At 42.9% G+C, this 25,216-nt stretch overlaps 1 protein-coding gene across 1 annotated transcript in view; it reads right to left on the reverse strand.

Moving 5' to 3' along the window:
• igdcc3 (immunoglobulin superfamily, DCC subclass, member 3) overlaps window positions 1-15,011 on the reverse strand; it is a 57,781-nt gene extending 42,770 nt beyond the window's left edge. Inside the window, exons 1-2 of the mRNA XM_030794146.1 lie at window positions 14,921-15,011; window positions 12,342-12,647 (exon numbers count right to left, since the gene is read on the reverse strand). Of these exons, the coding sequence (XP_030650006.1) occupies window positions 12,342-12,647; window positions 14,921-15,011 (397 nt within the window). The remainder of the gene's footprint in view (window positions 1-12,341; window positions 12,648-14,920) is intronic.
• Between the last annotated feature and the right edge of the window lie 10,205 nt (window positions 15,012-25,216).

Genomic DNA, 25,216 nt, shown 5'->3' on the forward strand with positions numbered 1-25,216 from the left:
ACGTGTGGATTCAGTCTCACTGGCCCACGGTTCTCTCCCGGCTCACAGAAAACATTAAATAGCAGCATGACAAATCCCTGTTTGTTCTGCGTGTGTGAGTGTGTGTTTGCTTTGCTCTGATCTTTTCACTGTCCCTAATGCAAGCAAGGGTTGAGCTGTTTGGAGGTGAGGGGAGGGGCCGCTGCAGTGGAAGGATGGGATTTGGGATTATAGCAGGTTAAGGCCACTTTATTCAAAGACCAAAGCCAAGGTCAAAGTTACTGGTCCAAGGGCTATGGGAGAGGGAGAAGAGATAGGGGAGAGAGAGAGGGGAGGGAGGGGGGTGACCAAGTGAGAGTGTTGGAAACTGGAGGGGAAGGATGAAAAAGAGGGAGGGGTATTCTACCCCAGTGCACACACAGAGGTCACCGTCTCTCCCCCACCACGACCCCTCCCCCTCCACATCCTTTACTGACCTCTGACCCTAGGCATCATTGAGTGAATACACAGATAGAACAAGGGGAGGGGAGAAGAGAGGGGGGAAAAAAAAGGAGAGAGGGAGAGCGAAAGAGAGAAAAAAAAAAAAAAAAAACCCAAGTGCAGAGTGAAAGATGACAAAAGGGGGCCTCAGACTACGATCAGTCAGTCCATCAGTCAGAGGAGAAAAAGCGTTCTGGTCATCCTAAAAAAAAAAAACAAAAAAAGGCAAGCCTACCGTTGGGCTGGCCTGCCTAAGCAACATCTCCCCTTGTTCCCTGTGGGATTCAACCACACAATGACTCGCTCTCTCTCTCTCTCTCACACACACACACAAAGGGATGGGGGGGGGGGGGGGGGTAGATAAGGGCTTGACTTGGTCATGTGTGTTTGGCTGACCATTGTTAGGGGTACGGTCTGATAATGTTCCACTGTGATGCGAGGCTGAAAATTGATGAGTGTACTCCAAAGGAAAGGAAACAACAACAGAGTCTTTGTTTTAAAGAATATAAACACTGTTTTAATCCCCTGTTCCGACTAGTCCACTGAATGAGGGAGAGATACGGAGAGAGCGAAGGATGCTTAGAGAGATAGAATGAGTGAAAGAAAAAAAAGAAGATGCGACAAAGAACTGAGTGTAGCCCACCTTCCTCCTCATCCTTTGTCATCTTCCTCTCACCCTCTCTCTCTCTCTCTCTCTCTCTCTGTCTCTCTCTTGCAGGTCTGCCAATCTCACAGGTTGTATAGAATGTCTTTGGGAGGGGTGACAGGAAGAGAGAGAGCTTTTATTGGTGGACGGCGCGGGTCCTGTAAAGGGGTTTTAACGGCAGGATTGGGCCGTAAAGATGCCGTTAAGTGTAGTCAAGCGCAGTGACAGGGGGCAGAGGGGAGGGGATGCTGAAAAAGGCTGGCACACACAACGTTGGCAGAGCTCCGAATGAGACGTTACATCACTGGAACACATACCGGAATAGACAAACAAGTGCACATACACACACACACACACACGCACGCACACACACATACATACATTCATTGTCCCTCATGACAAGTCTCTTAAAGCTACATGTACAGCAATGAAGGATCTAAAACTAGTTCAGCACAAATACACACACAGACACACGCAGACACGGTCACACACACACACACACACACAAACTCCGTCTGCACGGTGAGCAGATACTGACATTTAGAAACAAAACAGTGCAAGACAGTTCCAGACAGAAACACTGCAAGGTTGTCCTGCCTCTATCTAACCTCTGACCTTCCACTCTGACCTTCTCTCTCTCGCCTCTAACCTCCATTACTGAGGAATTCCTCCCGATGAGCCCTAAAAGCAAAGGGGGGGGGGGGGGGACTTCAGGCCTCCTTTTCATTTGTTTGTTTGAGAAAGGCAGGGGTGGTCCAGAGACATCCGGACCAAGGCAGAATTCATTAACTGAGTCCCCCACACCCCACCTCACCCCCCCACCCCACTTCAAGTGCCTCCCACGACCTTCCAAATAACACCCCCATCTCCTTCACAGAGAGGGAAAAAGCCTCTATACAATGAGGCAGAATTTTAATATATACCACACAACCGGCTGCAAGCAAGTCCATGGTCAAGGTTAAGGCCATTTCTGTAACTGCTAAGAGCAAAGTGTGAGTCACACACAATCACCCTCATATATTTTTTACACTAAAAACACAAAACATCTCATTTTTTGTATTATATTTGAGGATAAAATCTGAAAAAAAAAAATGAATGGTCATTGAATGTGTGTCTAATAGTGTGTGTCCAGGAGAAGAGGGCACGGTTTTCAAAGACAGAGAGGCCAAAAAGATACTGGAATTTGAAAAACAGCACCAAAATCCTGGGCACTGGCATAGGCTGTGAAGCCCAGTGTCTTAGGGCCTTGAGTCTGTGCTGTGAGTGGCAGCTGTTATTCTCTCTCATACCAGCTCCTCTCAGTCATCCATGTTCCCTTTCCCACCTCTGGCAGGAGACTCGTTAAAAGAGCAAGGAGAGATGGGGAGGGGGGGGGGGCATGCGTGAAGACGGGTAAAGGAAAAAAATGAGATTGAAAGAAGTACAAGAGAGACCCTGATATAACTTAAGGACAAATAAAGGACATAACGAGACAAAAATAAGAGGAAAGTGGAGAAAAAAGGAAGAGAGCTGAACAGCGAGAGAGAGAGAGAGAGAGAGAGTTAGAGAAAAAGAGTGAGGGACAGGGAGAGAGAGAGAGAATGGGAAGGAGAGACAGAGAGGGAGAGAGATAGAGAGGGAGAGAGGGAGAGAGATAGAGAGGGAGAGAGGGAGAGAGAGAGAGAGAAAGAGAGAGAGGGAGATAGAGAGAGAGAGAGAGAGAGAGAGAGGGAGAGGGAGAGAGAGAAAGAGAGGGAGAGAGAGCGAGAGAGAGAGAGAGCAGTAGAGTAAGAGAGAGAAGTAGAGAGTTAAAGAAAAAGAATGAGGGACAGGGAGAGAGAGAGAGAGAATGGGAAGGAGAGATAGAGAAAAAAAACCCTAAAAGAGATGAAGAAAGAAGCAAAAGCTGAAGATGTGGTGGCTCCGATTAGAGTCACAGCTGTTTCCACTTCATTTGGGATTTAAGGATGTGAAACTTTAAGCTTTACCTGTTTTCCATCCCTGGCTGTTTGCCATTTTGCCAAAAACCACCCACTTCACTCCAAATTTCCCCTTTTCCACCCCTCCCAACCCCCCAACCCCACAACCAAACCCCCACCCCCACCCCACCTCCCCCTTTCCCTGTTTTCCGAAGGCTCTCATCACGACAGCGCTGAAGTCTAAAGTGCTCCTGCTTTGGCTGGATTAGTTATGTGGCATGAAGCGGCAGATGCAGCTGTCTGCCGGCAGTCTGTGAACTCTGCTGTGAAATAGGACTCTTTCTCCGTTAGCTCCACTTACTGATGTTTGCTGGAGAGCTGCCAAACTTCTTCTTTTTTTTTTCTTTTTTTTTCTTTTCTTTTTCTTTTTTTTTTTTCACGGCCCTGCGCTTTAAACCCGAGGAAAGAAATCAATCCATCCGCTCCGCACTCGGGAATGCAACAGTTTACAATTATTATCTGCAAACATATAAAGCATAATGCTACCCGTGATAACATCGCTCCCTTAAAAGACGTGATAAGTCTTAAAGTCTAACAGGGAATGACTGTTGCCAGGAAACCGAATGATTTTGGCAAGTGTCAGCCCAGTGCAACACCAAATCATATCTATTTCTATGCTACAGAGCCCGCGTTTCAACTCTGTATCCGTGAGAAGATAAAAGCAATCTTTTTAAAGGCGCAGAATCTACATTTGAATTTACAGAACAACACTCGGATTCACAGAGCTGATGCACAACAGATAAAACTTTTTTATGGTCTGACTGTTCAGGAGGTTGATCAGATTCTCTGTGACTTTCAGCTCTGATACTGCCCAGAGAGAGAGAGAGAGAGAGAGAGAGACTGATCTTACAAAGCAGTGCTGAGCAAGGGAACAATGGAGGTGTAATGCATCTTGGATATGCAAATAGGTTCCAACTTAAAAAGATGACACACTTTGAACATTGTCAGAACTATCAATTTGCTATGAATATAATCATTCTATAACATCCTGAGAATGATGGTGGATACCAACTGAAGAGAGACTAGAAACTTCTGCAAGAATAAAAACAGGAAAAAGAGAGGATGGAGTATTTTGCCGTTTTGGTCATTTGGTGACTTGACTTCTGTTAATCAAAAGACACCGCACATACTGACCCACTGAGGAAAAAGGCTTTTCATGAAAGGAGAGGTCAGAAATTGCAACTCAAATGCAGCTCATATGAGTGAAGTCCCATAACAGCACTGACTGCTGGTCTTAGTTTAGCTCTACTCATATCTCTCTCTCTCTCTCTCTCTGAACAGTGACATGTGATAATATTCTCCCACTGCATCTCTCATTTTTGCCATTTATTACAGTGATGGTAAATGCTATTTCTTGCCTAACATTCCATTTCACTTAAAGAACCGTATTATAACCAAATCGATACACTAGGATGTGTTCATGCTGATTATGGTCTGATAACAGACCTGGGTGTATAAGAGAGAAAGACCTGAAAACGTTTATAACCAGCTAGCAGGGAGTCTCAAACCAAGGGGGGGCAATCATATTGTACCTGACAATCCCTCACACTCACATACACATACACACAGAGAGAGATGGAGAGAGAGAGAGAGAGAGAGAGAGAGAGGGAAAGAGCGCGTGTGACGATACACAGCAGGGCACTGCGGAAAGCGGTTATAGATACGATTCACCTCGCCGCCTCTGCACTAAATGACATAAAAAAGGAATAAAACAGGAGAACAGATGAAAAGAAAACGAGAAAACATTATTCTTTGTAAGGCAATTTCACAAAGAGAGTGATATTTTCAATAACGCACTCATAACAGCAAATAACGGGGTTGCGTGACTCAATTCAGCGACAGAGAAGATTTGCAGTAATGAACAAGAAGCTTCGCAAAATAAAAAAAAAACCTTTTTAACACGAGACCAGAGCCCGTCCACAGAGGAGTGTCTAACATGAAATTAACAAAAAAAACAAAACAAAACAAAACAAAACAAAAAAAAACAGTCAGCCATCTCACTGTCATTTCTCACATACTGAAGCCCCACCAGACCTCGTACAGTCCTGTATCTTTAGATTTCTTTGCGCCGGGCGTGCCCGTGCTCCGCAACCCCCTTTTGCCTCCACCCAGTTCCCCGTCTCTTTCTCTTTTAATTAGGGCTCTCCTTCTCCTCCTTCTCCTCCACTCACTCCCCAAGCCCTGCTCCTCTGGCTCACTGGCCATTATGACGCTGCTCTGACCTGCAGGGCCCAGACACCCAGCTCTCTGACAGGAGGGAGGGAAGCTGTTGCCCAACTACGAAAAAAATAAGCCAGTGCAGGCCGCGGGAGAGAGAGAGAGACAGAGAGAGAGAGAGAGAGAGACAGAGAGAGAAAGAGAGAAAGAGAGAAAAGAGAGAAGGGGGGGAGGGGCAGCCAGGGGCGTTAGGGGTGCCAGGGTGGGGCTTGGCCTCTTGACAAAGAAAGGCAGCCAGAGATGGACGGCCAAGTGACAGAGGTGGCAACCAATCATTAGGTGAATTTCCCGGGGGGGGTGAATGAGGATAGAGAGATAATCTCCGCCCCTTGAAACAGCCCCTCTCCCCCTCTATATGGGGAAAAAAATGGCCAAATACCTGCTACTCCTTTGATGGTAACGCATCAACATCACCCTCCCTTGAAGCTTAACGCACGACAGAAGTAGATACAAGAAACCCTACAATTTGTCGTTGATGTGTGTGGACAAACAGCCATTGTTTTTCATTTCAAACGTCTCCCTAAAGAGCACGAGCTTGTCACTTCACAGGAATGACGACTCAGGAGAATCCTCATCGTGTTTTACAGGCGCAACTCTGCCTTTCTTTCGCTTTTTTTTCCTGCGTTCCCGTTGGATCTTTACAGGTTTGATTTATTTGCTGATCCCCTCTTTTTTTGGCCTCTCCCTCCTTTTTTTGGGGGGGGGGCAGGCAAACACTTCATCCCGATTGTAATATCCCCTGCAGGGTTTCCCAGGTCAATTACAGCCCCCCCACCCACTTTGAATGGACTGCAGAAAAAAAATATACATTTTAACTTAACAAAGCTTAAACTCATTCCAATTAATGCTGGAGAAAAGGACAAAAGCGTGTCCTTTCTGATTGATCCTAAAACCTATTTTGTAACCGAGGCTTTTATGATCAGTTGCTTGGTGACAAGCACAACGTTGGTAAATGGCCGGTCCGATCCACAAGCACAACTCCCAACATTCAATGCAATGATGAAAAGCTTCCTAAGCTCAAGCTAATGAGAAATTTGGAGAGAAGACTGACAGAAAGAGAGCGAGAGAGAGCAAGGGACAGAAATAGAGAGTGAGAGAGAGAGAGAGAGAGAGACATTGTATGACAGAGTGAGAGAGAGAGAGAAGAGAGAGAGAGAGAGAGAGAGAGAGAGAGAGAGCAAGAGAAAGAGAGCAAAGCCTTCAAAGAGATAACATTTAACAGAAATAAGTGTTTCACAGAAAGGGCGATTGAAGGAAAACACAGGGTACCCCATGCTACACCAGCACCCAACTGAGCCCACACAAAAATGGCAGACAAGCAAATAAGAAGTGAAATTTATGGAGCAAAGGAGGGGAGGAGAGGTGGAAGGGTTTTTTAAAGTTGGGGGAGGCGGAGGCTTCTTTTTCTGAGGAGGTCTGTGGAGAAGCTTTGCTAATCACACCACCCTCAGTATGGTCGCCTGGGTAGCCCATAGACCCAGTTACAAGCGTGCCAATAATGGCCTAAATTACCTCAAAGTACAAATTGAGCATGAGCACCCTGAACAACACTGACAAAAAAGAAAGACACGGAAAAGGGAGAAAAGAGAAAGAGAAAGAGAAAGAGAAGAAAGACAGATATGGGGAAGAGTGACAATGCACAGAAATGTGCTGCAGAGAGCAGTTGTAGATACAAAGAGAGAGAGAGAGAGAGAGAGAAGGGGGCCCTTTGATCTTTAGGGGAGTCTCAGAAACGGATCTATGTCACCTCACTTGAAGGAGGAGAATGGACTCAGCTAACCAGTCCTGAAAATGTGTCTCTCTATTTGAGAAGACTAAAAAAAAAGCATGAAAGAGTGTTGAAATTGACAAAAAGGCCTCTCTTATGTTAAAGCTCCTCGGCTGGAGGTCGGCCATTAGTACCCTCCCCTGTGTGAGGCCTGCAAGGCCAACATCACTACCCGCTGTCTCTGTGTATCACAAAAGCCCCTTCAGAACAGAGCCAGGTATCTCACTCTAAAACGTCTCCCTTTTCAATGAGACCAGTTTCTATCTCAACTCAACAAGACCATGGAAGACCTTTCCCAGCTTAGCTAGCACAATGCTACAGAGCAAAAAGGTTGTATAGAGATGCCCTCAGTGTTGCGTTTAGTGTTCAGAAACAGCATTGAGAGATGCTCTGTGCTACGACTAGACACATAGATAGGAGAGAAGTATTCAGTGGGTTTTCAGTTTAGTCAAAGCACTACAATTAACCATCAGGAAAACGACCAAGGAAAATACGCTTCTTTCCTTTCTTGGCGTTTTCCCTCCGTGTCTTCTGCCCTCCTAAAACGTTTTATATTCCTCTCCATCCTCAAATGAGAGAAGAAAAGGGGAGGGGGGGGGGGCTTGATTGTTTTTATTTGAGTCATGCTGGCTTTCTCTGGCCTCCCACGCTGGGCCTGAGGTTGACACCCAGCGCACTTCACCCAATATCGAATCGCTCAACCACCTTACGGCTTTTGACTGAATGACAGGGGAGAAAAAAAAAAAAAAATCAAAAAAGAAAATGACAGAATGGGGAGGGAGAAGAAAAAAAGGCTTGGCTTTTTGAAAAGGAAATATAGATTTTGCTTCATGCGATTACAATATCCACAGTGGGCTTTGAGCGGGACCCCGGCAATGTATAATGATCTGCAGATCAAAGTGGACTTCAGTCCGAACGACTGCAGGTGCTATTAAAGACGCATTGATTTGCAGTTGGAAACCAAAGAGGCGGCCTCCACACTCCGAGGGGAAGCCAAGGCATTGGATAGCGACACAATGCCAGAGAAGAAGAGGAAAAAAAAAAAAAATCAAAAAAACAAGCGAAACGAAAAAGCAAATGAGAAGAACATGACCTCAACATCGTTTTGCTTCCCCCTCAGGCCACAAAAGACATAACTGTCCATTAACTGGTAAACTGGAGGGTGGGGGTGGGGTGGGAGTTTGGTTGGAGGTAGGGGATAGGGATGTTGGATGCATGCCTTGAGCATTCCAGAGCTGACACACTGGTCAGTTTTCTGACGGTGCTTCATCTTCGAGATGACTGTTACCTCGTTCCTCGCGCGGTGTCTTGCCTTCTCCCGTAACAAAAGAAAAGATTCATTAAGGAAGAGGTCACGCCCTTTGCGCTTCAACCGTGTCACTCAACGCGCTCATCAATTCCCACAACCTAACGCTGGCACGCAAAACACACTCCGACCCTGCGCCCTCCTTGGCCATTTGTCACAAAGCTTCTCTCCTGAGGAGGACGTGTGGAGGAACAAAGAACACAAGTCTCCAAACAAGTGTTGTGCACCTCGTTAAGGCAGAGCTCCATTCTCAAGGCTCCGATCGCCGAGCTCGGAGGTCAAAAGGTCAGAACGCGACCTTCAGAGCAATCTTAGAGTAATCCTTAAGCTCGGATCGATATGAGTCAGTGGACAGAGGTCACTCATTAAAGTGACCCTATCAGATGGGAAGCTTTAGTCAAGGCAGTTATCTGGGGGGACAGGATTGGCGGTAAAAAGCGGCACGGAGGTTGAACTTTAAAACAAAAAGATCGCCTTTCCACTGCAGTAGGTACGGGCGAACACCGTGTTCTGAACTCAGGACAACCCCACAGCTAGCTGATCAGTCGATTCTTTTAATACGATTTTCTCTCTCGTACTTATAAATTATTATTTCTCATCTTTTGTTTTCGTTTTATACCTATCTGGCATTTTTCCTCAAGTTTCTTATCATCCGCTAAATTATTCATATGAGCAAAATCCTATTGTGCCTTTCTGAACCAACTCAAATGGAAATCGCATTATTATTTTTTTTTTTTTTTGCATCAGAAAAAACCGGGGTAGGTGATCTGTATGCTAGTCCCAGGAATCATGACTTCCTTTTCATGCTAATCACCTCAACAATTTCAGAGAGATAGAATATGAAGGAAAACTGACACACCAAATTATAAATTATTCTTACTGTTTCACCCAGGGAATGGCATTAGTAGCGTGAAATATATTAATAAAACAAAACAAAAAAAAACATTATTCTTTTATTTGCCACATTTACTCTACTGGTGAACTGTCAATCAACTGTAATGGCATATTCAGTGAGTCATTAGAGAATAATTTATGCATAAAGCACAGAGCATGTAGACACATGCGCGCGCACACACACACACACACACACACACACACACAGACCCTCTCTCTCTGTCTATCTCTCATTCTTTCTCACTCTCTCTCTCTCTCCTGATGTGAAATCAAAAAAAGGTGTTAAAAAAGTAACTACGGCGCTGACCTTTCGAGACAGACTCCCTGGAGAGGCTTTAAAAGGTTTTTTGTGTCCGACGGCGACGCAGAGCAGGGTTGACTTTTTCCCGTGGCCTAAGAGAGGCAAAGCTTTTGCGGAGCCGTTACAGTCACCTCTGTCACACTGTGAGAGGAGTCAGACTGTGTACAACAGCTCAGTGGTGAGCTGTCTACACACACTGTGAAAGATTCCCAGCCCTCTGCCTGCCTCTGTCTTAGTTAGCTCTGGACACAAAGACTTTAAATGAAAGGCCAACAAAGGTGCCAGTGAGTACAGATATACCACTGCACTGTGCTGCTCAGTATGTGGCTGGTGTGTGTGTGTGTGTGTGCGTGTGTTCGCTTTTGCAAACTTAGGTGAACATTTTACTGAAAGCACACTATTCTACTGGGGATGTCTTGTCAAACTGGGGTCCAAATCATAGTACCTATTAGTACAAAAAAAATGCATACGTTCTTTCCTGTAAAAGACATGTTACTGGTAAAACTAAAGTCTGAAAGTGGTTTTTGGTTAGGGTTTGGGTTGAGGTCAGGTTCAGGGTTAGGATTAGGTTGTTACTCTTTACTTTTGTTATAATGGTCAATGGAAGGTCCTCAGAATCTAGCATACAAGGTGTGTGTGTGTGTGTGTGTGTGTGTGTGTGTGTTATTGTGGGCAGTGATATCCTATAAAAGAAATATATACCCAAAGCTCTTTGAGTTTGCCATTACAGAAAAAGAATCAATAAGAAACATTGAGAGTGTCCAGTCAATAGGCATTAAATCAGCTATACCACCGCTGTGTGGTTTGAAATGAAGATGCATGATACATGTATTCATAATAAACAACATTAAATATCATGTTTGAAATAAACAGCAAAGCCTTTGTCCATATAATTCACACATACTCAATTACACATCTATTTTACATTTGTTACCATAAACAACGATAAGAATAGACAATGTCTTTTATAAGGAGCATCTGTTGAATGGAAGTTTACGAGAGACAACAGAAGAGTAAACCCAGCGTGAAGGCTACATACATATTCATTTTCTAAACCTTCACTTAATGACATCCATATCTCCCTGTTTACAATCCATACATTTCTTATCATATCATAAATATACACAGTTCTGTTGAGGCAGACAAGACGTTTTCTCTCCTCCAGCACATCATGGCTCGGTCCCTGTCAAGTCTTAGCGTATCTGTAGTATCTGTAGCATAAGATTGCAATACTGCGCATTGTTGTAAAACCATTTTATGTTCCAAATGAATCATTTTAAGCACTCAGATGCGTGTACTCAGATGTCTGCACGCTTCCAAAGTAAAAGCCATGTAGGATAGGATGCATTTATCCCTGTGCCATCCCAAGGGTTCTTTTATTTCCCACAAACAGTCATCAGTTCAAAGGAAAAACGGTCACAGGACACACAATGGTCAACTTCTACATTCGAAACAATTTGTTCAAAACGACGACGGCGTCACGTCAGCCCGAAATGGGCCTCGAGACAAAATCACGCCAAGCAAGCCACCTCCTGCGAACTACACTCAAAGCGTAAAAAAGATTCTGGAAGCTTCTAGCGACTCCGCACTCTGTTTCTTTAGACGCGCAGTTCAGATTAAAAGCAAAAAAAAAAAAAAAAAATCAAAAGGTTGTACAGCAGGGAAGAGACATAAGAAGAGAGCGAAAGTGAGGCCACACTGATAATAAGTCATTTATAAAAAAAAATAATAGCTGATCTGAGGGAGAGGGGTGTACGAAAATCCAATCAAAGAATACAAAACAGACACACTGTTACAGGACTGCCCAGGAACAAGGGACAATTCACATAAGAGCTCAACAGGAAGGGCAGGCTCAAAAAGAGAATTCCAGTAGCAGTGTCTACAAGCAGTGAAAGGACCAGCCAAAACACTCAAGATTATTATGACTTTGACAAAGCGCTACGAAAGACGCGCAGCATGCTAGGATTTACCGGTGGGTTCCGTACCAGAGGAGATATTGGATAATATAAATCAGTATAGAGAGAGACGAGAATGGGAGCCCACAATAACACGGGGAACAGGAGGTGGAAATGCTACAAGCCTATTTATCTTAGGAAATAGAAGGAGCCCCTTTTGTCCATACATCAAACACTCCAATCCCAGTTTGCTATTCACCGTGGGTTCAGAGCACTTTGAAATAATTCTGGTCTAGTCAACACCAATCCTCCACTGTAATTGTACTCTCTTTCTCTCTCTCTCTCTCTCTCTCTCTCTCTGTCTTTCCAGCACATACACTTACAAGCACGTGCACGCTTGCCCAGACACAGTTCTCACTGTAATAAAGCTAGGAAAGATTTGGCCCGACTCAATTTAGCTTTCACAATCAGATCTTATGATCCCGCTCTGACACAGAAGGGCTAAGAGCTGCGCGAAGGATGTGCATTAAGCAAATTAACAATAAAAAAATCATGAGAAATATAGCCACACAAGGCCTACTTCTCCTCACTGACTGGGACGTTAGTTTGTCGTACCATCATGCACCATGCTTTATAGGCAAACAAGCCACTTCTGCCCGCAATCAGAATTAGGCTTCTTCTAAAACTGCCACAAAACCTGACAAACGAAGTGGCATAAATAGTAAGCAGTTCATACCAGAGCAGCTAGTGCTAAGGTAGCAAAATGACTTATTAAAAAAAATGATAAATAAGAAAATAAAAAGTGAAAATAAAGACAAAGTGAAGCTGAAGAAGGCTGAGTGCAGGGGGCGGGGCGGGGCGGGGCGGGGGCAGGGGGGGGTTAAAAGTGTAACTTACTTGCAGCCTGTACTTTAGCCTTTCGGCTCACCACCAGCCCAAAGGAATTCTGGGCCATGCACTCGTAGTCTCCCTCGTCGGACGAGTCGTCGGACTTGGTTTTCTGGAAGCGCCCAATAAGCAGGGAGCCATTGGCAAACATGGAGTAGTTTTGGTCCTCTGTCAGGAGGGCTCCGTTTTGTCTCCACTGCGTTGTGATTGGTGGGATGCCCTCCACCTGACAGTGCAGCATCAAGGGCTGTTCCTGCACCGCTATCACGTCACTGGGCTCCAACGTGAAGGACAGTTCTGCTCCTGAGATCACACCTGAGGCCAGACAGATAAACACACAGACACACACAGAGTGAGAGAGAGAGAAAAAGAGAGAACGTGTTAGACCCCACATAAAAGTAATGTTCCCTGTAGCAGAAGCGCATTCTAGCTGTATGAGGAACATTCCAGGCACGCAATTAGCAAACGTGTAAGAGTATGACTGTGACAGCAGAGCTAAATCAGTAAATCGAACCGCATCCACTGCGCAGCAAACCAACAGCAAAAAAAGAAAATTACAGCTCCTTGAAGATTTGCTCCTTTCCGTACCATGTTCAAAATTTTTCGCTCATTTTCTACCCTGTTTGAAAAGTCCAATCAACCAAGATCTCCTGTGAGTCCTCCTCATGCTGAAGCCGGCGCTCTGGTTGAGGTGAGTGAGGCTGACGCGCATTCCTCCCACACGTGTGAAGCCAATCACAGCATCTTTTTCCCGCCAAGATCTGCATAGCACCATCGTGCAATATAACACGCTTAGAGGCTAATCATGACATGCTAATCACAACTACATTAGCGTTCCTGAGCGCTAGTGACGATGAACTAGCAGCGAGAGGGAGACAGACTCTGCAGACTCTTTGGAAAATTTCATCCGCAAGTGCCGCACAGCCGGGACTCGAACCCTAAATCACCTCTACAGATGCGGACAGGACACATCTCAGCAACACTTAACCATGCCTTCTCCGGATAAGGCATTTAAAATGATCAATGAGCAGTTTTACATGAACAAGTTACTTCTTAACAGTTACCGCAAAGTTAAACATTTCCACGTTAAGGGGTATTATAGAGAACGGCAGAACATAAGGGGAGGCAAACAGAATCCCCATGCGCTTCTGTCAACATGACATTCCAGGCAGAATCCCGGCAGAACGCAAGAAGAATTAAAGGAAGTTAAGTAAAGTTCAAATCATAGCAAGCACAGAAGGGAAGCCACAAGATTAATGAGTTAGGCTGCAACTGCCTTGGAGCGAATTCGTATCTAGACAGTCAACATTAGACTGACAAATAACTAAGTTAAAAGCATAGATATAACCGTTTATGCAGTCTGATTCTGCACCTCTTCTGCTGACATGTATCACATTTAATAAACTCCCTCCATCTGATGACAGAAGTAGATTTTAAGGCGTAGAGTGAATCCAAAATGAAAACTATTGTTCTATTTGTTTTGGTTTAATCCTTAGTAACAGAAGTGCGCTATCTCTCTCAGTCTTTCATCACGACTCAAACGCACATCAGACTACATCACAGCACCTTCCCACCTAAAAATGACCCGGACTTGCCAAACCCGGCAAATCACGCGCAATACATGGGCACTCCAATAACGCAAGCAACCCACCTGCAAGGTCAATTATCTAAGCCCTAACTGTCAAGATTATGTTACCGTCTCCTTGAAAAACTGCACGTTCTGTGAAAGATAAAAGGGAAAGTCAGCTGTTGTTTGCTGTACAGAGCAGAAGTACACAGGTGGCAGACACAGAGAGAGACAGAGACGGAGACAGAGAGAGAGAGAGAGAAAGAGAGAAAGAGCGAAAGAGAGGACCAAAGAGAGAGAGAGAGAGAGAGAGACAAACAGAGAGAGGGACTAAACATCATCATCAACACTGAATCTTTCTACTCTTTCTGCTATGAAGACTGATGACGGGAAAAAACAAAATTAATGCTCACATCCTCAGGACTGCTCCGTGACACAGCTTAAGCAAACACTGTTCACTCCATCTGAGGACGGCCATGAAAGGCCAGAGCAGGACAGAGGGGGAAAGAGAAGAGCGGCTGGTGGCAGTAATTGAGGAAACTCTCTGTAAGGCCAAGCTCAGTCACTCGTAGGCATTACCTCAGAGTGAACTCATACTATCATTCAGACTGACAGATAAGTAAAAGCCCTGTTCAGCCAGCACTGAAACACAAAGAGCTTAGCTGAAACAGAAATGTAAGACACACACACACACACACACACACACACACACTCTCTGTACATGTAACCACATATAAACATGCCATTAGGCTCTTAAACCAAGAAGTGCCTTTTGATAAGAGTATCATAGCTGTGAACAGTGACACCTCGGTGAGATCTTTTACAGCTGTGGTTTCCAGCGGAGAAAAAGAGAGACGGAGGGAGAAAGAGGGAGGGAATGGGAGAACAATAAATAAAGGATGTAAACAGGCTAACCTGACTTCAGTGCGATAAAAGCACAGATTAGCAGCCTCTCTTGCCCCTCCGTGCAGTTTGGGATCGGGTTTCAGCCACGGATGGCCTGAGCACTACCAGTTTCCACCCTGGGCCCCTGGAATCTGGCTGGAGCCAGTGGGAAAGGGAGGAGGAGGCAGGGGGGCATTGGAGGGGTCAGCGTGGAGGACCTCCGGCATCATCGCTCAAATTCCAAACCAAGGAACACTCCCCTTTAGGTACAGCACAAAAATGCACTGACATGCTCCTCTCTGAAGATCACATAACCAGGGTAGAGGGGGGGAAATCTTTCTCTCTCTCTCTCTCTCTCTCTCTCTCTTTCTCTCTTTCTCTTTTGCTCAATGTCTCTCAGTCTTTCATCTTTTCATTCAGTCCATTATTTCTTTCCCTCCATTCTTCTTTTTCTACTCTCTCTCTCTCTCTCTCTCCCTCTTATAAAAAAAGATCAAAAATCATTGTTCCCCATGGAAACCCATGTATGTCCTCTCCACAGCTCATTCTCTGAGGCCCCTGGTAGTGCTAGCGCTTACAGTTTCCCTGCTCCCAACAAAGCAGTTATATGTTCTTCCCAGAAACACGCTCGCACAGTCAGCACAAACACACACACACACACACACGCACACACACACCCACACACACACTAAGAGCCCTGCAGCCACACAGGCAATTGGTCACGCTTTGTGTTTTCAGCAACGTGAGGACGAAGCCCCAAAAAGACAGCCATTATGAAGTGAGTGCCTTTGGGTACAAATGAGGCGTCAGAGGAGTGGAACACAAAAGTGTTATATTATACCTCTGCCAGGAAATACAGAAACTCTCTGTTTGACTATGCCATATCTCCAAACAGGCTTTGGGGAAAAAATAATGTCATGGAGCATTAATTGTTCTTATCAAAGCACCAGACAGCCTGATAAAAAACACGACATCATTTAGTATTCGCTGTGAGTAGTGGAAGTCAACAAACTGGTTGAGTTAACACAGTGTAGATGAGGAAAAGGAGACAATACACATACTAGCATACATGTGGGCATTTAACTAGGCCATTCATGACAATTTGAGTTTACAATGAGAACATCCTGGTTGGGTGAAGCAACAACGTGATGTAATTCAAGGAACTTTGTTATTCATGCGTTAACTTAACTGTGCGGCTTGATTGGCTGACCAAGGTCATATCTGAGACACAGTGACAGAGAGAGAGAGAGAGAGAGAGAGAGAGAGAGAGAGAGAAAGAGTGAGAGCAAAGGGGGGGTGGAGAACAGGGTGAAGAAGCAACAAGGAGCAGCAGAGAAAAGGAAAGAGATAAAGAATATGGGAGAGTGAAAGAGGAAAGAATCCCACATCAGCAACACAGACGCTGCTGAACAGATATCGATCACGGACATGGATGAGGATGGTTACAGTATCAGTACAGAGATAGACAGAAAGAAAGAGTGAGGGAGAGTAAGAGAGAGAAAGAGAGAGAGAGAGAGAGAGAGAGAGAGAGAGAGAGAAATACAGAAAGAGAGAGAGCGAGAGATAGAGAGAGAGAGTGATAAACAGAGAGTGGCAGAGAGAAAGAGCTAGAGCGAGAGAGAGAGAGAGAGAGAGAGAGAGACAGAGAGAGAGAGAGAAAGAGAGAGAGTAATAGCAGTATATAGCAGCAGTTACGTAGACAGCATACACCCAGTGGAGGGCAGCCCCCCCACCCCTCCCACCTCCGGCCTTCACTTTAAACAGGGAAAGGGCACCCAGGGGTTTAGGATTACCTCTGCGTGAGCCTTGGAGCCTGCCAGGCTAAGAGACACACACACTCTTTAAGTGGCGCCCGCGTGCAAGCTTACCACAGATATTCAATAAAGCCAACAATGGCCCCTGTACAGAGAGTGGAAAATCACAGCCATGAGCCCAGCTCATTAAACAATCACAGCATCTTTATTTTCTCTACATCTTAAACATGTCAACGTAAAAAAAATAAAATAAAATAATAATAATAAAATAAGAGTTTCAATACCAAGCAGCTTTTTTTTCTTTATACCAAAGGGGCTTCATTTGGGATTTGTTTTAGCGTTTTGTTTTTGGGTTAAAATTTTCTTTTAAATGTATTCAGGGACAGTCAGAGGAGTTATGACAGGATGAGTGGTCGAAGTGCTTCTTGACGTGATGACTGTAGTGACTGTGTGTGTGTGTGTGTGTGTGTGTGTGTGTGTGTAAGCTAATTTTAATTTTACTTGTACTTATGTTTCACAGGAGACTCTCAGAGCTCGAACAGACACCTGCGTTCACCCTTTCTGTCAACACTGGCCTTTTTTCTCCAAGCTACTGACAAATGCACACATCACTCAAGCCTCCACCGTCCTTCAGCTTCATCTTTTCAGAAGGTTAACTGTGCGTTGGTCAGAGGGAAAAAAAAAAATCTGATTAAATAGACAAGATCAACCCAACAGTCAAAATACCAGAGTACAGAAATATCACCGCCGAAGCCTACGCTGACCTTGGCTTTCGGCGAAATATCACACTTTCTCCGGCAGACTGTGCCACAGACAGCTGATTTTCATCACACAGACATAATTCTCTTCTCAAAGTCATCAACTTTTCACTTTAAATACCAGTTTCGTATCTCTCTCTCTCTCTCTCTCTCTCTCTTTTCTCATCACTCATGCGGTTTAAATATCAGGTCCGGGGGGCTCCCCTACCCCCTACACCCCACCCCCACCCCCACCATCTCAGCCTCCCTCACATCAACTCTCTCCTCGCTTCCAGAAGCTCCTCCATCTCTCCACCCCCTCTGCTAAATAGCACCACCACAGCCTGTCATCCTGTCAACACCCGCTCAGCTGAAATAGCTCCTTTACTCCCACTCTACTTCTCTCCTCCTCCGTCTTCCACCTCTCCTCTCCAACCTGTCAGTTAATGGGGGCTCCTGACATGACAACCTGCCTGTCTAGAAGGAGTCTTGTTTTGACTTCCTGTTTATGAGGCACTAACTACGACATAGGGGTAACCCACTGTTCACTTAACTGACTTTTCATCTTCTTTTGTCACGATTTCAAGGAGACTCCTGCCGGGAAGAAAACCCAAGGGCAAAGTCAGACGGCTCAGAGTTTATATTCTTTCAATCTTTCACCGGTTTGTTCCTCTCAGATACAAATACCATGGGCCTGTTGAAGGCAATTCGACAGAAGTCCCTTGGTGCTGACAGCCAGATATCGATACAGCAGCAACTTAAAATATAGTAATGCAGTTCAGTTTTCAAAAGCCACAGTTTTTTTTTGATGTTGTTGTTGTTTTGTTTTTTTTGTTTTTGCCTGAAACAACAATCAATATAACAATTTCATAGCTGGAGAAACGCAGTCACGTGGTCTAGGTTGCTTTATGCTACGACTCACAGCCAGAGTCAGATGTAAATTATTAATCAATGGCCTTGCATTTGAACTTCATGACCACAAGATTTCTCATTACCTCACTGGAACACTGCTCCCTTTAACCCTGAAACAGCAACAGGCCTACAGCTGAAGGGATCTCACATTTAGTTACATTTTTGCGTCGCCAAAGTTTCTCTCTTTCACTGTCACCCCATCCTAACACCATCTGCCGACTGTGGCTTTCAATAACCTCAGCGCTTGAATGACTAAAACCGATACAGCACAGCAAAGCATTCAGTTCCAAGTCAATGTCAAAATTAAATGATGTTTTGATAGTTTGCAGGTGCACATATGCCTGTTTACCTGTTCTATTGCACATTAGCATGTTTTTTATTCTCTCTTTTTTTTCATTTCGAGGTGGTTATAGTTATATAGTTTGGACATGTATCATTATTTCTCAGTATGGACTTTCCCTTGAGCTTCAGACTAAGACTCACACTGTTCAGAGGTGTCCCACTCAGCGTGTGGATCACAGGAGCACGTGGAATAAATGAGGTTTATTTCAGTTTGGGTTCACATTGGGCCGATGTCAATGTGAATGCACTGAAACTGATTGGGACAAACATGGGCAACAAAGGCTGTTGTTTATATTGGCCAACACTAATTTGAAATAATTACGTGTAGTCCTAACATGCCAGCCCTTTGTTTTCTGTGGACTGAAAGAAAAAACGTCAAGGGCATGCATATCTAAGGGTTCACTGTTATTCCACACTAACGTACCAGCACTAGAAGTGGCCTTCTCACGACTGTAAATCCAACACATTTAAAATTCCATTTCCATTAGATTTAAATTCCTTTTATGGAAAAAAAGAGGTTTCACATCATTTGCAAATCTAAACACATACAGAATTCTCAATCTTACAACCACTGGGAATTCCGCCATCCATCCCTCTCTCTCTCTCTCTCTCTCTCTCTCTCTCTGATTCTCTTTCTCACTGCATTTGTGTGTGTATCTAAAAGGACTGTTGCCTGACACGCAGCCGTTGTGTTTTGACTAAATTCACAAGAAGGAGGTCAAGGAAAATGTTTCCAGCCAGCTCAGGACAAAAAAGGGATGAAAGGAAACAAGAAGAAAAGGAATCTTAACTTAAAGGACTTAACCGCCCTATTCCTTTTCAAACTCACTTTCTCTCTTTCTGTCTCTGAGATGTTCCTATCGACAAGCCATTCAGCAGATGCATATAGCATTGACTAAAATGATCTTGATGACAGCAGCAGGTGGAAATCTATTTTTTGGGACACACACACACACACACACACAAAACCAATGAGACAAACATATGACCTCACAAGAAAAAAAAAACCCAAATCCCAGGGCATTTAAGGCTGACTTTGCAATCAGACTGCCAGGAAACATAATGAGCTTCGGGTGAATCCAAATCAAAATCCTGATTACATGGGCACCAAGCTCCACCGGGGCTCAAGGAGGGAAGGGACACCTCCAGCTATCTCCCCAGTGAGCATGCTGGGGAAAATGAGGCCTTGTATTGAGAGACAGAAACTGTCAATCATCTGGAACAAAGAAGCCAAGGAAATTTTTTACAAGCGGAGGGGGACAGACTTGACGTTTAATCTTTACAAATATTCCTCCCAGCAGGCTACGACTACTTTCTGTTCCCCGTGCAAGCTATAATACAGAGATTGTACAAAGGGTCAGTCAATCATTGCTTCATTGCTCCTTGCTCTCTAGAACAGATAATCAGTCACCACTGTTCAAAATGAAAGGTAAGTTCAAAAATAGCACACACACACACATATATATATATATATATATATATATATATATGCCTATACACACACACACACACAAACACACATATATATATGTATTCTGAAAGGTGCTGTGATTGAAAGCCTGAACGTTGCTGATGTATCATCGTTACTTTATTAATATTATTACTGTTCTTATTACAATATTTAATATTATCATTATCATGCACAGACACACAGACTTTTGTCCAGTTGCGTTACTACTGGAAATGTTAAGCTGTAATGTTGATGTTAATGTTTTGAGTAGACAATAAATATCTTAATGGAGATGGAATCTAAACCTTACACCGCAAAGACAAAATAGCTATAAAACAGGCGAAGTCATGATATACGATGAGATATTCCTAAACAAACAGACAGTAACCGGCCGTTGATAACTGAATGTCAAATGACTGCTAGACCTTAAATATAGCTATTCAAGGCTATGGCTACTCGTAAATCTTTAGTTACGTTTGAAGTGCGAAGAGGATCCGAGGATACAGACTAACTGTAAAGTCGGGAACAGGAGTTGTCTGCTGCCCCCTCAACGGTAATTAAATCGCAGATGAAAATACGCATTTAAGACAACGGGCTAGAAGGATACTTTAACCAGCAGCTTTATCATGAAAACAAACATGCACAAAAAAGCTTTTCGTCAGGTATTATTACTAAACTACAGTTATGCAATAACTTTTACTATTTCTTTTCTTCTTCCTATTATTATTATTATTATTATTATTATTGTTGTTGTTATTATTATTATTATTATTATCATCATCATCATTATATCATTACACGAGTAGCTTCTTTCTAGGCTTCAAATACTACCATGCCAATTCTGGTGTAGAAAATATCGTTAATCACTCGCTCCTCTAAGTCTTAACCATCCAGCAGCAGTTAAAAAAGACAGAACGTGCACCAGATTGGAGCAGGGATACTTCTGCATCAATCGCGTACAATGGATTCAGCACTACTACTACTACAACAGCCTCGACAGCACCGCGTGCCTTCCCAACATCATATGACGGCAGAGGAACGTGGGTCAGCAAGTTTATCTCAATCCTGCGACAAATTCGCAAGAAAAAATCAGAAATAAATGACAGCTTTCTTTATACGCTACACTCTTAAACACTTGCGAGCGGCGAAGACATCCGCCCACTTTCTGAGATTGTGGCAAGGTGCATAAGAACCAATTCCCCAAACAAAAGCATCTTTGAAATCAAAGATACGGGAGCAACCACACGGCCAAGTTCACGGCCATCTGATGCACACCGTGCGACGCCCATAACCAACCATGTCCATCGTAACAGTTACTTAACGAGGGCAAAATCACAACTCGATTCCAAAAAGGTGTAGCCAAAATACAGCTGGAGCAGCAGTTATTATTGTGACACACTTACCGACAAAAGCGTACAGGAATACTCCGAAGCATGGAGTCAGCAAGCTCCTTCTAGTAGCCATTTAATCACTTAAAAATTAGACGAGACAAAAAAAACACAAAGCGAAGCAAAATGAAGAAAGAAAGCAGTTTTTGTCTTGCTAACTCTTCATGTTCCGACCTACAGCAATTGGTGGTTCGCGGGGGTCGAACATGCTTGCGCCATTTTGCACATCTATCAGGAATCTGTCAGCATCTCGCGCTTCTCTCTCCTCCTCTACGTTATCCTTCTATTCCTCTATGTGCAGCTTTGCTGTACACACATCCACGTTGTTGCATATCCTCAAACTGCCGTTTCACCGTATCACCAGTGCGCGCTCTCTCTCTCACTCTCTCTCTCTCTCTCTCTCAAACACACACACACCCTCTTCCCCCAACCTCGTGCGCCGTTTCTTTCTCTCACAGTGTTTTGCCTAACACGCTCCATTCAGGGAACAAAAGACATGGCTACTTTTAGAGAGAACGGAAAAGAAAGGGTTCTACTTTTTTCCCAAATGTTTGCCGTTTCAAAGATATTATTCGTTAAGCTAATTATGTATTAAAACTGCGTGAGAGCAGACAAATAGCTGGACAAAGAGTGAACAGCTAAACAAAGAAATGCAATTATTCCATGCATGGGTAAGTATTTCATTGTAGTAGTACAAGTAATAATAATAATAATAATAATAATAATAATAATAAATTAATAAATATTATCATTTTAAATGTGATAGCGTGGTCGATCACTTGTCGAATCAGTTCGCGAGCTCATCAGCATATTTACTTTTATACGGATACTACTCGCAGAAAAAATCTTATTTCAAAACATAAAAAAGACTTAAGTAAATTATACCTATAAACATGAAATGGTATTGATTGATATGGACTGCGTTAGAATTTTGTTTTCTCCGATTTGTATATTTGAACCTACTACAACATTACGAGTGTGTGCTCGACAGGCTGAACTGTAGCGTAAAACAGCAGGCGAGGTAAAGAGATAAAAGGAAAACACTGATGAAAGGCTGACATCTATCGGTGAGAAGTGCAAGGTTTATGGTTGTCGAGGGGCAAGATAATACGCAATATGAGTCCGAGTGTTGAGTACATTAATGTTTTTTGGGAATGCAGATGAATGTGCAGTTTGTGGGAAACAGGTGAATCAGTCTGACTTAGTACATTTCCATTGATCTTTTTAAATATCATAATAAACTGTCTTATCATTTAAAATTATTATCTTATTTGAAATTCGTTGTAAAAGATTATCTTAACAAATTATCTTAGTAGTATGATGCCATGGGGAATACTGATCATACGTGCACGCACGCACGCACACACACACACAAACGCACACACACACAAGCTTCTGTTGCACAAATACAATTTTCAGGTTGAAATGATGCAAGATGCATGTTTTTGTTGTTGTTGTTGTTTCTTTGTTTCTTTGTTTGTCTAATGGCTAAATGTATACTTTATATTCTCAAGTTTAGTAAATCTCTTCAATTGTCTCACGTCCTCTGTCAATAGATAATTTCTAAATTACATTTACCAGGTTAAGGATAAGATAAGTTAGAATTATAAGTTATATTTTTCTGTAAAACTTATTCTGAGCTCATTTCATTAGCTCAGCTAAATCTGTTGCAATGTTGTGTAATTCATTCAGTAGATCAGTGTTCTCATGTTAAAAACATCATATTCATCAGTCAGTGTATCACTGTAATGTTATAGTCATCCAGTCAAGTCTTGGCATTTATTGATGTCTAACATGTTAAGACAAGTTATTAATTATCGCATTGTATGTGTATAGGATTTTAAACATATTAACATAATACAAACAGATTATGACAAGTTATTAATTATCTCATTGTAAGTGCAAAGGAGTTTAAACAAATTAACATAACATTAACAGATATTGCTTGAATGAGTACAGGCTTTCCAAATGGACAGATATAGTTCTTTGAATGTGTCTTTTCAGGTAACAGGAACCTCTTCAGTAATGAGCTGTACCTGTTGAATCTCTTGTTTCTAAGGTGAATCTCTGCTGAAGGCAATGGGCATTTGCACTAAGTGAGAAACAGTGACATGATTTCCGAACAGCTTATATTTACATACAACCACAGATAAACTATATATAGCAGCACTAGAGTACAGCAGTTCATTTTGGCTGAAAGTTGATTGTTTTCACTTAAGAGTTGACATTTATAGCATGTTGCTCTCTAGGCGCTAACAGCTTAAAAAACAAACAAACTGACGAGCAAACAATTTACTCTCACTCTATGAAATTATGTTTATCCACAGTGTGATCATCTGGGCTGCACTTCTCCATGAAGGTCACAGTAGGCCACTAGCATATTGACAAGGTAGACACAAGGCAACATTGTTCTACCACAGTCAGATTACCTGACATGGCACATGAGTAATGGCATAGGCACAAGAGCACACTGTTATGTAATAAATATGTTCTTGTAGGTATGTAACACGGTAGAAGCGTCAGTGTTATAACCACAAATAAACCCTTTATTTGTGAGGTACTCTGAAAATGCAGTGAATGATAAGAGACATATTTAGAAGTCCATGAAAGATAAAGAGACATTTTTAGAGGCCCGTTAATGATAAGAGATGTTTTCAGAACAACAAATCCTTATGTTTATGTCTACCTTCTAATGCGTGTGTTCTCTGTGTTTGATCTGTCATGAGACTTCTCCTGCCATCTTCACACTGAAATATGGTTCTCTCCTTTGCTTTTTCTCTGGTTTGAAACGACAGGTGGTACACAAGCTGAGGTGAGGGGAGCATAATTGACAGCCGATCCTGGCCAATCAGGTAGTCTGGAGGGAGGAACATATTCAAGCAAAGTCTTTATCAACTCATTCTCATGAGACTGTTGAGAGACCAGAGGGAGTGTTTTTTTTGTTGTTGTTGTTTTAATAGTTGTCATTTTACACACTTTAAAAAGATTGAAATTAATGTTCCTCTCTGGTCCCAACTTTATTTTTTCAACCATATTTTAGGTCCTTGGATACACATTCATAATGTAAAGTAAGTTATGCTAAAGAAATCTATCAGTAGATCATTAAGTGCACTTTGGAATTCATATCACTTCTGGTTCCTTAGGTTCCCAAAGTGGTACTTTACTCTAACTACTCAGTAACAGCCACAGGTGAATGATTCATGTCAAGGTTTTCATAGTAAAAGACCTTACACAAATGAAACTCAATATTTTCACAGTAAAAGGCTTTGTACAAATGAAATTCGTTTGATTTTCACTAACTTTAATTGAAGCTGACGTGAATGTTTTAGTAACATTTTTCCCTCCAAAATGATCTGCCTGGCACATGCTTGTGTGAACATCAGTTTAAAAAAGAAGAGAGTCAAGTTTTCCAAGTTCCATCACGTTCATCTCTTTATTACAATGTCTATTTACATCACAGAAGTTTGCACAGATTGCTAAAAAGAGGGATGGTATTTCACATATACTGCAGAGCCAAAACCTGACAGAAACTGAAAAAAAAAAAAAAAAAAAAAATTTAAAAAGAAAAAGCCCTCTTGTACCATAAACTCTGTGTACCTATGGTGACCCCATCCTCTCCAAAGAATCCCTACATTCCCTGTTCTCTGTGCTTCACCTGTCCGATTCATTTTCCACTGTGTATTTGCTACTATTACGTAACTTAGTTGCCGCTGATGTTTCAGAAAAGCTGAGATGTTTGTCAACATAGGTTTTTTTTTGTTTTTTTTTTTAAATTTTGGTTTTTATAGTTTGATATGGCCCGAAAACAAAATATAAGCCAACAACAGACAACAGAGTGGTTATTTTTTT

The sequence above is a fragment of the Chanos chanos genome, chromosome 2 (assembly GCF_902362185.1).
Source record: "Chanos chanos chromosome 2, fChaCha1.1, whole genome shotgun sequence".
Classification (NCBI taxonomy): domain Eukaryota; kingdom Metazoa; phylum Chordata; class Actinopteri; order Gonorynchiformes; family Chanidae; genus Chanos; species Chanos chanos.